Source organism: Spodoptera frugiperda, chromosome 8 (genome assembly GCF_023101765.2).
Source record: "Spodoptera frugiperda isolate SF20-4 chromosome 8, AGI-APGP_CSIRO_Sfru_2.0, whole genome shotgun sequence".
Taxonomy (NCBI): Eukaryota; Metazoa; Arthropoda; class Insecta; order Lepidoptera; family Noctuidae; genus Spodoptera; species Spodoptera frugiperda.
Window position 1 is genome coordinate 11194372 of NC_064219.1, and position 13263 is coordinate 11207634.

Below are 13263 nucleotides of genomic sequence, written 5' to 3' on the forward strand. Positions count from 1 at the left end.
TCAGCTCACAGACTATAAATACTTGACTGAATCCACGCCATTTCTGCGTAAATTTAGTAAAACTCATCAATCAAGCATGTTTGAACCAATAATAATTATTGCTAAAATGTAACTTGTTTTACTTTAGTTTCATCATAATTATTGATTGAAACTGTTAAAAGAAATATGAGTAAATACATTATACATCTGTAGGTTTGTCTGTGTATTATGTCTTTGTGTACCTATACACTACACCACTTATCACTGCTATATATTAAGTTCAGGGTCAATGATTTGGGATTAAATGAATAAGATGGTAATACGTGAAACACAGTAGATATATTTCCTACGTGCGCCTACGGTTCGGCGTTACAAGCGACTGACTGACTGGCTCTATAACTAGCGTACTCAACGCAATCAGTAAAGTCAGCATTTGTGTCCCTACACATCCATTACATGCCTACATAAGTTATATTTTGTTATAGATATACCGATAAAGTTAAGCAACAATAATAAAATTAATAACGTGTACTGCAATTGCTAGTTGCAATGATGGGGCTCGAAGAAAATTCACAATAATTAATGTTATCAAAAAACAATGACGTTTGGAAATTACAGTCGGACTGCAGTCAAATGTCAAAGTACATTGTCAAATTTGTCAATTCTGTCAAATCAAAATTATGACCTTATCAGTCAGCTGGTGGTGGTAGGTCTAATTGGATTGAGCATGGGATTATCATAGGTTTTGGTGAGTTAGTTGTAGTAAAGGCTTCAACATGAATCGTTACCGGCGGGTATTTAGAGTGTCCTGGCTCAGAAGGTGCTTCTCGACCAATGGAGACAAAAAGACAGAAAATATCCGTAACATAGGCATCTTGGCTCACATAGATGCAGGTTAGTATCACTAAAACATCCATTATTAAGCATAAGTAACTAATACTGTACTATTATTAGGCTCCCAATATTATTATTTCAGTCAGAAAGTATTGACTTCATTCATTAATTTCATAATCTCTGATATGTATTGCAGAAAATTAAATTTCTATTGTTTTATGAGAATTATTTATTTTTAGGGAAAACAACAACTACGGAGAGAATGCTGTTCTTCTCCGGGACCATCAGAGCCATGGGGGAGGTGCACCATGGCAACACTGTGACAGACTACATGGAACAGGAGCGGCAGCGGGGAATCACCATTACATGTACATGTTTAGCCAACTTTGGGTTACATAATAAATTAATTATTGATTATAGTCCTATCTAATATTGTGACAATGGTATTTAATCTACTGTTATGTATGTTAAAAATATATTCTAAGAAATATAATATTAAACACCTGTTTCACCGAAGGTGGTAAACCGGTATTTGTATATAAGTGTCCAATACATTTATTTGACAGATAGTGCATACAAATTACGTTCTTAATTCAAAGTTATCTGATAAATCCCGGCTAATAGACATTGTGAGACAAGTCCTAAATCATTTAGTTATAATTTGCAAGAAAACATTTTATTGAGTCTGTTAAACCTGAATCATCAAAATGATTTGTGTTGTAGCTGCGGCGGTATCGTTCCCCTGGCGTGGCAGTCAGATCAACCTGATAGATACTCCGGGCCACATTGACTTCACCATGGAGGTGGAGCAGAGCCTCGCTGTGCTGGACGGAGCTGTCATTGTGCTGGACGCCTCAGCTGGTCAGTTGATTGATTGTGATGCAATGCAAATACATTCGTGCGATTTTTTTTTGTTACTTGTTTTAGTACCTATACATGTATCTTTATAGAAATTTAGCAACGTCACGCCTTTATACCCAAAGAAGTAGGCAGAGGTGCACATTACGGCATGTAAATAATGTTGCTATACAATATTTACTCACACTTCACCATCTGTGTTATAAGTCCCATGTCATAGGGGGTTAGCCTATTGCCATATACTGAGCAGAATTCCACACACCGGGCTACTGCTGAGCAATTTTCAAAAACCGAAAAAAGCCCAGCAATACCTTGTCCGACCCGGGAATCGAACCCGAGACCCCTCGTCCGGCAATCGCACTTGCGACCACTCGACCAACGTGGCAGTCATAAAATTTAATTGTTAGTAAGGGTGAAATATGTTCTATTTTAAATTAATTGCCATTTAGAGCCTATAAGTATATTTTCTCATACAATAATGTCTCAAGAATTCAGCAAATTCTCTCTCATCTTAAAAGAAATATATCTAAACAAAAATGCAATTCTTCTACCATCAGGTGTAGAAGCACAAACCCTAACAGTGTGGAAGCAAGCCAGTGGGTACCGAGTGCCTCGGATCCTGTACCTCAACAAGATGGACCGAGGAGACGCCAGCGCTGAGGCGTGTGCTCGCTCCGTCAAAGAAAAACTCAATGCTCAGCCGCTGTTGCTGCATACTGATGTCAGGCTTGAAGGAAGACTTATAGGTTTGTATAAAGTGAACATACATACATATCGTCACGCCTTTAATCCCCGAAGCTGTAGGCAGAGGTGCACATTATGGCACGTAATGCCACTGTGTACACCCACTTTTCACAATTTATGTTGTAAGTCCCATGTAATAGGTGATGAGCTTATTGCCATATACCGGGCACATTTCCAAACTCCGTGCTACTACTGAGAAATTTTCGAAAAACTGAAAAAAGCCCAGCAATACTTCGCCCGACCCGGGAATCGAATCCGATTCGATCGGGTCCGGCATTCGCACTTGCAACTACTCGGCCAACGAGGTAGTCATTGCATTTATGTATGTAGTATTAAGTGAACTGGTAACTATAAGTTTCCTACAAGTTTTGCATATGCCACATTTGGAAATATTTGTTTATTGCTAACTCTCACTGCACCTGCTCTTTGTTCCCAGGTTTGATAGACCTGATAACGATGGAGGAGGTGATATGGACGCAGGGGCGGGGGCAGACGCTGGTGCGGCGCAAGCTGACGGAGACGGCGGACGGACGCAAGTGGGAGGCGGCCATGGCCGACCACAAGGACCTCGTGGATACACTGTCCAGTCTCGACGACCAGCTCGCCGAGACTATTATACAACAGGTTGGAGTATTATATCAATGACTAGCTACTTCCGCGCGGTTTCACCCGCTCTACTTGGCTCCTATTGGTCATAGCGTGATGTTTTATAGCCTATAGCCTTCCCCAATAAATGCACTATTCAACACAAAAAGAATTATTCAAATCGGACCAGTAATTCCCGAGATTATCGCGTTTAAACAAACAAACAATCAAACAAACAAACTCTTCAGCTTTATAATATTAGTATAGATTATAATATTAGTATAGATATTAGTATAGATTAAATTTTAAAATTGTCTGCTATGTTAGTTAAAATGTAGTATTGTATAGGATTGATTCAATCTTGGGTTTGAAATCCAGATCTACCTGACTTGAAGAGTTACTGATAATGTGAATAATGTTGTATTGTTTGTCAGCTAATAAAAGATTAATCACAAACATCTGATTAGAAATAAGCAGTGAAACATCACATCTCGATTCTTCCAACACACTAAACAGGATCATCATTCTTCTTAATTCCTTTCTTTATCCACCAACCAGGAAACTCTAGAAATCAGCAGCAAAGAAATAGAAGAAGCTATCAGACGGTGCACCCTCGCAATGAAAGGCTTCCCAATCCTCTGCGGCAGCTCCTACAAGAACATTGGCGTCCAGACCCTGATGGACGCTATCATCTCCTACCTTCCAAGTCCTGGGGAAGGTCACAAGATGTACAGAAGCTTCGGGACTGACCTGGCTGCCAGAGCCTTCAAGGTGCAGCATGATGACCAGCGAGGAGTGCTCACCTTCCTTCGGCTTTATAGCGGAGAGATCAGTAAAGGACAGAAGATTTATAATCTTGCCCGGGATAAGAATGAGCAGGTATTATCATGATGATTTTTATACGATAAATTATGGTTTCTTTTGTGACAAGTTAATGTTTTTGTTGAAACAGGAGTACTACTACCAACTTAATAAAATAAATTATTGATTCAAGACTGTGAACCTTCAGTTGCTGCAAGCTTAACTGGACGGCATAAGGTCCTTAATTCGATGCCCAAATCACCAAGGCTTTATATTGACAAGTTTTATTGCGTTTAAATAATAATAGTTATAACAGACTGCCTCGTTGGTCGAGTAGTCGCAAGTGCGACTGCCGCACAAGGGGTCTCGGATTCTATTCCCGGGTCGGGCAAAGATTTACTGGGCTTTTTCGGATTTTCGAAAAATTTCTCATCGCTAGCACGGAGTCTGGAAATGTGCCCGGTATATGGCAATAGGCTCACCACCTATTACATGGGACTTTAACACAAAATGGTGAAAAGTGGGTGTACACAGTGGCATTACGTGGCATAATGTGCACCTCTGCCCCTTGGGGGATTAAAAGCGTGACGATATGTATGTATGTAGTTATGACTGCTTGTCTGTTCGTGCGTCCAGGCGGGGGCGCTGTACGTGGCGCTGGCGGACGAGTACCGGCTAGTGGACAGAGTCACCGCGGGGAACATCGCCGTCGTCAGCGCGCTCAAGGTAATCTACTGATTCACTTTCAACCAGCCATGTATGTCTGTTTTACTCGAGTGATATTTCGCCACTTATTAATTAATGACGCAAACAAACATTATCCAATAATAACGAAAATTTTAAATTTTCTAATTAAGTTTATTGTTGTCTACCAGAACTCAAGAAAAAAGTAAATGAATTTTAGAAAGAAACATTGCCCATCACTTAGATTTTCCTCTGCATTGTACAAAAAACAACAGTTTGTGGATCACATAAAAAGATGTTTCCTGTTGGAATCCTACACGGGAGATGTTGCGCCGGCCTTTTGATTATTTGTTAATTTTAAATTATTTTAGCCAGCTAGTTACATGTAAGACCGTAATATTTAAGACTATATGTAATTTATCCTGTAAAGAAATTTTTGAATAAAATATTATATTATATTATTAAAAAAAAAATAGCCTCTATTTCCTTATACATAATACGGTTGAAAATAAAACAGTCCTCATCTACTAAAGTATCCTTTCAAATGAGATAAAATATAATAGGGATTCCTCAGGCCACAATGACGGGTGACCTGGTGACATCGTCCCAGTCTTCAGCGTCCCGGGCCAAGGCACAGCTGGCGCAGCTGCTGCAGACTGCCGGAGACCAGGTCGAGGAGCTGGTGCTGCCCAGTGCCAGGCAGAAACTACAGGTCATGGACACGCCGCCTTCTAATGATGAACTTGCTGAACTACTGCTGGGAATCGGTAAGTGTTGCTGTAATGATGTACATTCACTGCTGGATGTTTCTTAGGAGTTTGAATTGGAAAGAGTTTTGAAAGTGTTTGCGGGAGAGCCATGCTTCGGCACGAATGGGCTCGACCAGAGTTATACCACGGCCTCACAGAAAACCGACGTGGAACAACGCTTGCGTTGTGTGAGTGAGGTTACCGGAGGCCAATTACCCCCCTTCCCAAGCCCCGATTCCCCAACAACTCCTAAATTCCTAACCCCCAAAAGGCCGGCAACGCACTTATAACGCCTCTAGTGTTTCATGTGTCCATAAGCGGCGGCGATTGCTTACCATCAGGTGACCCGTCAGCTAGTTTACCGGCTTATTCCATAAAAAAAGATTTTCCTAATGTTCAATATCTTATTATTAATAAAGATTACCCTACGATTTTACAAATTCTGCGGAAATATTAAACAACACGTGCACCATTTTTCAAAATCAAAATCCTTTTACCTAGAAGGCTAGAAGAAATAAATTGTGTTTGCTTGTTGGACTGTTGCAACGTACCCATAACAAAATTGGCAAACTCATACCTATTTTCAAAACATTACTTTAGATTTATACACCACACAATGTTTAAGAAGTAAGATGACCTCAAAACCTGTGGTCCCACCAGGCACTACGGTCCCGGAGCCCGTGTTCCTGTGCTCCATCGAGCCGCCCAGCGTGTCGCAGCAGCCCGCGCTGGACGCCGCCCTGCTGCAGCTGCGGCGGGAGGACCCCAGCCTCCGCGTGCACACCGACGCCGACAGTGGACAGACTGTACTCGCAGGTAACAATACACGAGCTTGGAGATTGTGCACTCCAAAGTATTTGAGAAATATTTAGGTACAGGTGGATACTGTGTGCAGAATAAAACAAGCGTATGACAAGTACAGCATATATTTGCAGTCTGGCGCGGCGGTTAACAATTCTAGACGAGCAGATATTTACTTCCTACCCACTTAGTCTAAATATTAATACTAAATTACCTACATACATAACAGTATTTAGATAACTTTAAACTCAATGGTCGTGGGTGACATTCGATTGGCTAGCTATGCGGTTTAGATCTAATTCATTAACGACAAATTAATAACCGAAATCTCAGTTCAAAATATGTGGTTCTCTTAAAAGTTAGATCGATTCGAAAAAATATCCTTAATATTCGAGAAAATAGATTTGGCAATAAGTCTTAATGTAAAATTATTAGGCTGATTTATTACTAACTTTACTAAAATTATTATACTTCATGATTCATGACTTATGCTGGTGACGCGAATCTTATATCTTAAGCAGATCTTACTTTCTTATTGAAAAGCAAGGCAAATTATCATGACGAGAAGTCATGAATATGAGCCTCTAGCATGGCTTGAAACTAGTCGAGTTCCTCGTCAAAGAGTTACGTGAGTAAGCCGATAACATAATAATTAATTTAGTATGCCTCACGAAAATTACAATAAAATTAAGGCAAATTGTCTTATGAAATTACAAAAAAAAACCTTATTAAAAATGGATTGCCTACCTAACCTACTAAAACCTCTTTCTTTATCACAACCAGGTATGGGCGAGCTCCACCTGGAAATAATCAAAGAGCGCATTATCCGGGAGTACAGGATCGAGGTGGAGTTGGGGCCCCTGCAGATAGCGTACAGGGAGACCCTGCAGGGCTCCGCCCGGCACACGCTCGCCGTGGACCGCAAGATTGGGGGCTCCAGGCAGCTCTGCAAGGTCACCATGTCTGCTAAACCTGTGAAGGGCATCCCTTCTGAGAAGATCTTGAAGTAAGTCTATAGTAGTAGTGGTTCTTGGTTCTTAGAAACAATTTAACTGGCTAATTCTTTTTTATATTTTCTGTAAGCCCTGGGAACCAGGGTCTAACTACACAGTTATGGTACGCAATCTGAGAAAAAGGGATATGGTGTGCATTTCTTTTAACATTACGACTTAACTGTTTGAGGTAACTGGACTAGTTTCAAGCTACGCTGGGACTCATATTCACTGACAGTTATGCTGTAATTCTTGTTCTGCTCTGTATCGTAATTTCAAAATTTCCTTTCCCAGATTGGACAAGAGTGGCGACAGCGCGGCCAACCTGTCCCACGTGCACCCTCGCCACATGCAGGCCATCAGACAGGGGCTCGCCACCGCCCTCATGCACGGAGCCAAGCTCGGCTGTCCCGTGAGTACACTACTTGTCAAGCTACTTATACATAAAATATTTCTTATCGTCTCTTAGCTTACAACACCGCTTAAATTATTTTTGCCAACTTTACAAGAGACGAAAAAAACTGCGCGGTGTTGCTACGCCAACCGACTTGAGCGCTGTCACTATTTTTTAAATTACGGCTTCTTAATGGCTCAAATCTATATCATGAGACCAATGGTTCGACGCGCAATGCGCAGCTTCATCCAATGGCATTACAATGTAAAAACCGCCAATTTTCGACTTGAGCGGTGTTGTTAGCTAAGGGACGTTATGTAACCTTACCTAAGTAAATTGCCCTCACCAGGTAGTAGACGTGCAAGTGACGCTGCACTGGTTCGAGCTCGGGCGAGGCACGTCCGACTCCGTGGTCACCGCCACCGTCGCGCAATGCCTCCGGAAGGTAAGAACTCTCATGTACCTGTTTATTCACCAGTACTAATAATAACTTGAATGAAAGATGTAAGTAAGATATTATGTTCAATTGAAACTAGAAACAACATTTCATTCCGCAGTCAATTGAAATTGTGTCTGGTATGTCAAGTCAAATTACATGAAAACTAATAACGAACTAGCAAAAGTTCAATTCAATCTAACCTACCATCTTTAGACACATCTCCGAAATTTAAATAACCATGCGCATTAGCTGAGCTGATTGCACGGTCCTCTCACATTATCCTCTATTTCATTGTCTGGACTTTAAAAGAGACTATGACCTCTGAGTTTGTTTCGGCATTTCTTCTCAGAATAGTCAGATAGGAAATGCCGGCCTCATCTAGCTATTTGAAATATTGACATGTAAAAGTGTTATTTTATAACCTACTTACAGAAAGTACAGGTTTAAGTTCATTATTGTAATTGTAATTTATAGCTTGTTAACCCACTTAAGAATGATTGTGCTTACAGAAATAAATATCATTTATCATGACTAACGCAGGTGTTCGAAGAAGCAGAGCCAGTGCTGCTGGAGCCGCTGATGTTCGTGGAGGTGGTGTGCCCGGAGTCCCACTCGGCCAGGGTCCTGGCAGACCTCGCGCGCAGACGGACCCAGATACAGCACATACATGTCCGCCATCAGAACAAGGTCGGTGCTTACTTAGTACTTACTGGGTTATGTAACTACTTAGTAGCTGTAAAATGCTTTTGCGGTATACTTGGTCTAGCCTTAACTACGGCAATGTAAAAAGAGCGATGCACGGCGACACAAGTAATGCTAATCATAGGCTTCCGGAGCTACGGGACTACCTACCGGGTTACCGGGGCTGCGGCAGGAGTAGGAACGAGGTAGCTTTTAGTCAGTAAAAGTCGGACACTCCCTCTAGTCTAAGAAGTCATTGGATGATTTCCCCCCTTTGAAAAAACCATTATGGCTAGTACAATAAAAAATATGAAAACGTCGAAATAACACAAACATTTACAAATATTTGTTAAACTTATATCATAATTTAAATTTGTCAATTGCATTAAGTATGCCGTTCTTCGTTGATGCTAAAACTATTAAAAATTCGTTATGTACTGCACATACACACACTACATTAAAATTGGAACTTGAAACGGGATATTTACCATGTTTTTCTATTTCGATGAGTTTCCGATATTTCGGCACTGTTGCAAGCGCTATAATAATAATAATAATAAGTCCGCAAGGCAGCTTGTGGCGAGCTGTTGGGCAGTGGCGACCCCACGGACCTGACTCCCGGGAGAGGCCCTACTTTTTAACTCCGGTTGGTACTCGTGACTATCCGGAGTGGCCTCTCCTACCTCACTCTTGCCTTAATCGGCTGGTTTGAGTGGAGATTCGCAAGAGTGGAGTTGCCTTCAGCTCCACTTGGGGGAAGGACGTATCCCAGTAAGATGCTGGTAGGGGTCTTGACCGTACTTCCGGGATTGCTCTGATAGCCGTGGGATGCCTCCCCTTCCTCAAGCAGCTCAACGGATGTTGCTTCCCTTGTCGCTACATGCTAGCGGCCGTTTCGGGGGCCCACTATTGAGTTTGCGAGTCATCCCCTGCCTGTTTATCCGTATTTTTCAATATTGGTCAGGGGCAGGGGCCATAGTCCCCATAGTTAACCGGTTAACTATTCCACAGCCACCCACACCCATATCCCTATCATTTCCTTTTACCATATCTCACAATAGTCCTGCATCAACCGGGGATTGTCCTTTGGTGTACTTCTATAGTGCATACAGGGATAATCGCCGGCTGATGTCCCCTTACATTTAGATTAAAATTGTTCAACGGGCCTCTGCGAGTTGGCTTCGGCCCCTCGTACGCCTTCCAAAGGTCCGGGACCCTGTGGTCCCGTGATTATGTAAAGAACATACATAATAATAATAATATAACGTTTATTTCGGATAGATGTCCATATTTAGTTAGTACTACAAAATCTTAAAAACTATGTTAGTAACATCTGGAAAAATATAAAACCGGAACAAAACAAAACAGATTAAATTATGTTGCTTATATGCAGGCCCAGTTTTATAATTCATACTGTCCAACTAGAACCCGCATGAAAGCTTGCATCATTGCTGAGTCGACTTTGTCAGCGACTACCTTCAGGATGCTATTAGTGCTGCCCCGCACTCTGCGCAACAAGGAGGCGGTCCTCTTGCGAAGGATGGCATGAAAACCATCAACGCGGGCCGCCGCAAACATTCCAGACGCACTACAGAAACGGGGCAGCCCCAGCAACATCCTGAAGCCATTATTATATTGAACTCGCAGGGCACCGAGCGATTTCTGAGTATAACTAACCCACAGGCTACTTGTATAGAAGGTTTGGCAGTATGCCTTGAAAAGAGAGATCTTAACATGCTCGCTGCAACGAGCAAACCTGCGAGTCAGCATATTGTTCTTGACCGCCAGCGCCCTGCGTTCTCTTTCTATGTCCATTTGGTCATCAAGATCTTCGGTAACATAGTGTCCCAAGTATTTAAAATGATTTACTCGCTTAAGTTCAATGCCATTTAGCTTAATTTTGGGCACGCTAGCAGGGCATTTACCCGGCTATGATTACGGATGAACTGGCACTACATTAACCACAATGATGATCTGGTCCAGGTGATAGAGTGCCTGGCCCCGTTGTCGGAGCTGCTGGGCTACTCCACCAGCCTGCGCTCCCTCAGCTCCGGCCTGGCCAGCTTCACCATGGAGTTCCATTCCCACAGCCAGATGTCGCCAGTCGACGAGGAGAAAGCCATCAGAGCCATCACAGGTTTCTAAACACACTATCGAACGAGATATGTATATTATATACCAGGGGTGGCCAACAGGGGCCTTAGTCTGCTATTACAATTGTGTCAGAATGGTCGATCACTGAGCAGTGCGAGAGAGACGGAGCTATGAAGGTTGTATAGCAGACTAAGGCCACAGGTCGATCGCGATCGACCGGTCGATCCCGAGAGCATTTTTGACCGATCGTGGACCAGATTTTAAGAAAAAAACTTCAAAATGTTTGGTACTAAAGTATGTGTACACATAAATATTTTGTATAAAAGGTCGATCGCGAGGAACTTTTAGAAAAAAAGTCGATCGCGAGTACATATAAGTTGGCCACCCCTGTTATATACTATGTGGGATTATACAACGCCTCATGCAATGTCAGGATACTTTCGTGAGACATACTAAATAAATTATAATGTTGTCGGCTTACTCACGTAAATGTTTGACGAGCAACTCGACTAGTTTCAAGCCATGCTAGAGTCTCATATTCATGAGCTGCTACTGGTAGTACTGGTATTCGAGTTCCTCGTCAAACAGTTACGTGAGTAAGCCGATAACATAATAACTAATGATAGGCTACGTATTAAAATGGTGTGAGCAATTTATGGTTAATGTTGAAAATAGGCGATGCTTGTGACTAAACCAGAAAAATAGCAAAACTGTAATTTTATCATGGATAGTTTTGTAGTCGCTCGAAGTGAACGTTTTGAAAATTGCAACATATCTTAGCTTTTATTACCTAGTAGTAACGATCATAGTAGATAACACTCTGTGGTTTCTACCTACCATTGGGATCAAGATGTATTTCTGGTTAGGTTATAAGTACATTAAAAATGAATGTAATCTCAACTGTATGAAAAGTAGATGGCAATATAATTAATATTGAAAACTTTAAAAAAAATATCAATGTTGTCTACCCCTTCACTGAATTCCAAATGCTTGATTACTATCTTCTACCACGCTTAAATAAACTACAGTTTTTTTAATAGTCGTATCACGCCTTTAATCCCCGACGGGGTAGGCAGAGGTGCACTTTGCGCTACGTAATGTCGCTGTACAAAGTCCCATGTAATTGGGGGTGAGCCAACTGGGCACAATTCCAGACTCCGTACTACTAATGAGAGAGTGATACTTTGCCCGAGCCCGACCCGGGAATCGAACCCGAGAACCCTTGCCCGGCACTTGCAACCACTTTCAACGAGGTAGTCTTCTATCTGCCTACGATTTCAAGAATGAATAAAAGGCAAGATAAATAAGCAATGATTGGTCAAGAAATAAATTGTTCTTTAATTTTAAAAACCTTGGGTCTTTTATGAACATAGATATAAAGAATATTAAAATTCCGCCATTACGCCTTGTTATTGCGTCTTGGTGCTATGATATTGTGACCCCTGTGGGGTTTTAGATAGCAATTTAAAATGGTGAAGTTTGAACGGCTAAAGTCGAACTTGGACCAGTAATATTATGTATGTGAAAGTGTTATTAACCGATTCGTTGCGGATGGCACGACAGGCGTGCCATCCAATTTTTTTACATATGGCGTATGACACGCGTGTCGTGTCATTAAATGTCTTTTATCTCGCTCAAATCGAAATTTCTCGAGGTGCTTCTTGAAAAAAGAAAAAGAACATTTTATTCTGTACATGGCTGATGGCACAATAGGCGTGTCATCAACTGATATGGCGCTTGACACGACTGTCGTGTCACGAAATATTTGTTCGTCGCCACGCATAAAAGTGCACCAAAATGGGCGTCGCAACGAATCGGTTAATCGATGTTTTGTCAGGGCCGGATTGAATAATAATCACCAACCTACGTACGGTTGGTTTTAAATAATTTATCATACATTCACTATATGTGGGTTCTATAACAAGAAGAGAAGAACAACTTCTAATTACTATGTCCAAAAGTAATTAATTAAATTACGTTAATTTAAAGAGATCTTGAATTAATTGTTAAAATGTCATACGCAACGTAACTAAATCCGCCCCTGTACATCTTCGATATAAAATAAAAATTATTTTATTTCTTATTTAATAAAATAGTAAAACTAACAATTTCATCATTTTGATGAGATTATAAGTTTTATTTTTGTATGTATGTAGTAAATAACAATATAATCATACCATGTTGTATGTACATATATTCTATATTTTTTTTAACTTTTGTTTGTAAATAAATGAGTGAGAAATAGTAACTCGGAAGGCTAGTGCATTGGTATAGTATTAGTTAGTATTATAGAGAGAATGACTATACCAAAGACTTGACTATACACACGCACAATGAACAAACATAAATAATTAACAACTAAACATATTAAATAACAATTGATAACAATAACTTCAATATAGTTGTCGCGGTCCATAGAAGGTTTTCTAAAACCACATCAGGAAAAATAGTAACGCGGTTGTCGAAACCGCTTAACGTTTTTTGATGCGATATTACCATATAAATAGGTCATGGTTTGGTGCTTACGTTGCATAGGTAATTTGGGATGTAGACCTAACTGCCGTACTCAGTCATTTAATGGTTGCTTAACCTAGACCTTAGCAATTGTTGTCGGAACAAAATCGTTAC

General features: G+C 41.0%; 1 protein-coding gene across 1 annotated transcript; it reads left to right on the plus strand.

Annotated features, from left to right (window-relative positions):
- Positions 1-186: 186 nt before the first annotated feature.
- LOC118275810 (ribosome-releasing factor 2, mitochondrial) lies at positions 187-12457 on the plus strand. The gene is made up of 14 exons (XM_035593894.2): positions 187-873; positions 1053-1181; positions 1537-1674; positions 2229-2417; positions 2852-3039; positions 3559-3879; positions 4438-4527; positions 5060-5252; positions 5895-6050; positions 6819-7041; positions 7322-7439; positions 7771-7866; positions 8401-8547; positions 10525-12457. The coding sequence occupies exons 1-14, from the start codon at positions 756-758 to the stop codon at positions 10684-10686; spliced, it is 2268 nt and encodes a 755-aa protein (XP_035449787.2). The 5' UTR covers positions 187-755; the 3' UTR covers positions 10687-12457.
- Positions 12458-13263: the final 806 nt, after the last annotated feature.